This window comes from Calidris pugnax, unplaced genomic scaffold (genome assembly GCF_001431845.1).
Source record: "Calidris pugnax isolate Ruff unplaced genomic scaffold, ASM143184v1 scaffold371, whole genome shotgun sequence".
Classification (NCBI taxonomy): domain Eukaryota; kingdom Metazoa; phylum Chordata; class Aves; order Charadriiformes; family Scolopacidae; genus Calidris; species Calidris pugnax.
In genome coordinates, this window is record NW_015091373.1 from 875,443 (window position 1) to 879,140 (window position 3,698).

General features: G+C 59.5%; 1 protein-coding gene across 1 annotated transcript; it reads left to right on the plus strand.

Moving 5' to 3' along the window:
* Positions 1-2,467: 2,467 nt before the first annotated feature.
* Positions 2,468-3,690, plus strand: MEX3A (mex-3 RNA binding family member A). Its single transcript, XM_014961282.1, has one exon. It carries the CDS (start codon positions 2,472-2,474, stop codon positions 3,666-3,668), a length of 1,197 nt encoding a protein of 398 aa, XP_014816768.1. The 5' UTR covers positions 2,468-2,471; the 3' UTR covers positions 3,669-3,690.
* Positions 3,691-3,698: the final 8 nt, after the last annotated feature.

The window sequence follows — 3,698 nt, forward strand, 5'->3', positions numbered from 1 at the left end:
GTGGGTTTGGTTTGGCTTTTGGGGATTTGCCCAGCTCCTTCCCCGAGTCGGATCTAGCATTTCCATTCCGCAGGAACGTGAAATTAGTGGCTTAGAGACGGGTTTCATGCAGCAGCATCGCGATGCAATGTATTGGAGGAAGTTTTGCAGTAACACAGAGCAGGAGACGGCAATTCTTCCCATTCCACAGGCTGGGGGCTGAGGCTCGGAGAGCCGAGGAGTTTAAAGTCGCGCTGGGAGCCAGCAGCAAAGTCAGGATTTACCGGCACGTGTCCTGCACTGGTGCCAGGACCCTCGAAGGGGTGGTGGGGGTTTGTGCTGCCGGCAGGTTCCGTGGGTTGAGGGGGGTGTGCCCCGGTGCCTGTGCGGCATCAGGAGCTGCGTGTTGCGCCCCGTCGGGCTGCGCGCGCTTCGTGCCGCTCTGGCTGTTGATCGCGCCGTGCATGGCACCCGCTGCCAGCGCCGGGAATCGTTCCTCGCGGCTGCCGCGGCACCAGACTCTGCTTTTTATCAGGGAAGGTGCGGGGTTCGATTCTCGCTTACGATACGCGGTGCTGGGATCGCGACGTTCCCGGTGACACCAGTCTGTGTCTCACGGGATGAGCTGCAGATAAGTGGCAGCACTAAGTGAGTGGCAGCCCTGGGCTCCCAGCTGGGAGAGATGTTGTTATTTATTAGGATCTGTATAAATAATGATGTTCCAGCCCACCAGCCGAGGAATCTTAATTTCTGGGTTGCAGAAGCATCGCTTGCAGGTCATTTTGTGTTAAAGCGTGATGGCGGGGTAGTGAGTGAAGGAAAACTTGCCGGTGTGAGATGGTCAGAGGAGAGGACGAGAGATGGGCTCCTTTGGGGAAGTGGGGGATCTCTCAGTGCCATATCCTGATCCTGTTCTTCCACGAGCCTGGAGTCAGACACCTGAATCCTTGGGAAATCAGGGCAAAACGCACGCCTTACTCCATCCACACAAGTAGAAACGCGATGTCCTGGAGAATCACAGCTTTTTGATTTTTCTCAGAGACCTGAACTCAGAGCAAACCTCCCCGCAGAGGAAGCCACAGTCTGCACGGAAACTTGGTGCCAGGCTTTGAAAATGCCTTCAGGCACCGAGTGAGGCTTTCGGAGAGGGGTCAGAGGGACAGCAGCAGGGAGGGTTTCCAGAAGGAGTTTAGAAAACTGTGCCACATCTGTGAAAATATTTAGTTGCTTGATGGCATCCTAGTGTCATCTAGGAACCTGGAGTCGCACAGCTGGCTCTAAACCCCTCTAAAAAACGATTTGGAAGCCAAAACACACTGAAAAGTCTCTTGCCTTTTTTGGAAAAGCAGAAAGATGTTTTCTGAGCAGTACGGAGCAGGGGGAATAGGCTTGGTGGGCTCCAGGGTGGTGGATACCCCTACACAAAAGCACTGGTATGGCAAGTGACCTCAGGAATGGATCTGAGTGCCTGGACCATGGTGGCCGGGAGGCCTGTGGCCATCACTGTTTGACACACCGGAGGGAGAGTGGAGGGCAAGCACAGCCCTTCCCAGCATGGCCTCCCCGCCCCAGGCAGCCATGGCTGTGCCATCGCTATGGCTCCTGGGGGATCTCTAGGAGCCAGCCCCCTCACGCAGCCTGCAGTGGGGCTTGTGTGAACATGGGAGGGCAGCCATGCCCCATTTCTTGCTGGTTTGAGCCCAAAGCAAATACTGGCATCCTGTGACCCCCCGGCCTTCTATCAGTGCTGACATTTGGGGTCCCACCATATCTGAGGTGGGGAGCCCAAATTGCTGCATCTCTGCTCACCCCTCCCCCCAAACTTGGCCCCCCAAAAATGACCTGGGCCACACTAGCTTCACCCCAAAATCTCCGCAGTAGAACAGAAACCCCCATTGAGGGCTCCACTCTCTTGAGTCATGGCAGACGTCTCTCCCCTAGTGCTCCCCATGAGCTGGCGAAGGGGCTCCGCGTTGGCCATGCCTGGCCATGGGCTCCGTGTCCCCCTGCTTTTTCCTGTCATCTCCAGACTCTTGTGGCCCCGTGTGTCAGCTGAATCCATCCTGTCCCAAAAGCCACTCTGGGGAGAGGGGAGCCAGGATGGCCATCTTCTCTGAGGGGAAACATGGCAGGGCCTGGCCCTCAGTGGGGACAGGCTTCCTCACAGGGACCAGAGGGCTTGAATCCCCTCCAGCCCTGCTCCCTGGTGCCTGGGGGTGTGAGAAAGAAAGGGCAATCTCTGAGGGGTGATTGCTGAGGGGTGGCTGGTTTCTAGGGGAAACAGCTGAGGGGGATCGTGTGGTGGGGGACACAAAATAGCGACACCCTCATGAGGGAGCAGGGAGCTCCTGAAGGAGGAGCTCTCTGGGAATGGCGAGGGGATAACCTTCCTCCGGCATCTCCTGTCAGGGTTAGGGGGGGAGGAAGGGGCCTTTCCCTCATTTTAGGTCCCCGGGCAGTGGCTGTTGAGTGGTGCAGGTCCTGCTGCAAACATGGCAGCTCAGCCCGCTTTCCTGAGGAGAGGGCAGGGCGGCGGGACAGCCTCTCTAACCTCCCTGCCTTGTTTTCTCTCTCTTCCCCAAGGCTGCAAGATCAAAGCCCTGCGGGCAAAGACCAACACCTACATCAAGACGCCCGTGCGGGGCGAGGAGCCGGTCTTCATGGTGACGGGACGGCGGGAGGACGTGGCCATGGCCCGGCGGGAGATCATCTCCGCGGCTGAGCACTTCTCCATGATCAGGGCGTCCCGCAACAAGGCCGGCACCACGTTCGGCAGTGCTCCCACCTTGCCGGGGCAAGTCACCATCCGGGTGCGCGTGCCCTACCGCGTGGTGGGCTTGGTGGTGGGTCCCAAAGGAGCCACCATCAAGCGGATCCAGCAGCAGACCAACACCTACATCATCACGCCCAGCCGGGACCGGGACCCCGTCTTCGAAATCACCGGCGCCCCAGGCAACGTCGAGCGCGCCCGGGAGGAGATCGAGACCCACATCGCGGTGAGGACGGGCAAGATCCTGGAGTACAACAACGAGAACGACTTCCTCTCCAGCAGCCCCGACTCCGGCATGGAGAACCGCTACTCGGAGGCCTGGAGGGTCCACACGCCGGCGCCGGGCTGCAAGCCCCTCTCCACCTTCCGCCAGAACAGCCTGGGCTGCATCGGCGACTGCTCCGTCGACCCCGTCTACGAGACCCCCCGGCTGAACGACCAAAATGACTTCAATTACGGTTACCTCTTCCCCAACTATGGCGTGAACAAGCAAGATCTGTATTACGGGGTGCCGGAGTCGGGTGCCCCGATGTGGGCTGGGCAGGAGAACACCAACCCCGTCTCCGTCCTCTTCTCCAAGCAGCAGCGCTCCAGCAGCACCGGCGCCATCCACCCCAATTCGCATCGCTCCCCGTCCTCCTCCATCCAAGAGCCCAATCTCTCGGGTCTCCCCAGGCGGTCGCAGGGGGAACCGCTCCAAGGGTTTTCCAAGCTGGGGACGACGAGCGCTGCCCGGACGTCCGTCTCCAGCAGCCGCGAGTGCATGGTGTGTTTCGAAAGCGAAGTGACGGCGGCTCTGGTGCCCTGCGGCCACAACCTCTTCTGCATGGAGTGCGCCGTGAGGATCTGCGAGAGGACTGATCCGGAGTGCCCGGTTTGCCACGCTGCAGCCACTCAGGCCATTAGAATATTTTCCTAAAGAGACAGAGCAGGGCGTTGGGGTGGGGGG

What these genes read in the sequence shown, in the direction of transcription:
- MEX3A (XM_014961282.1), top strand. Translation starts at nt 2,472, where the DNA reads ATGGCAGCTCAGCCCGCTTTCCTGAGGAGAGGGCAGGGCGGCGGGACA.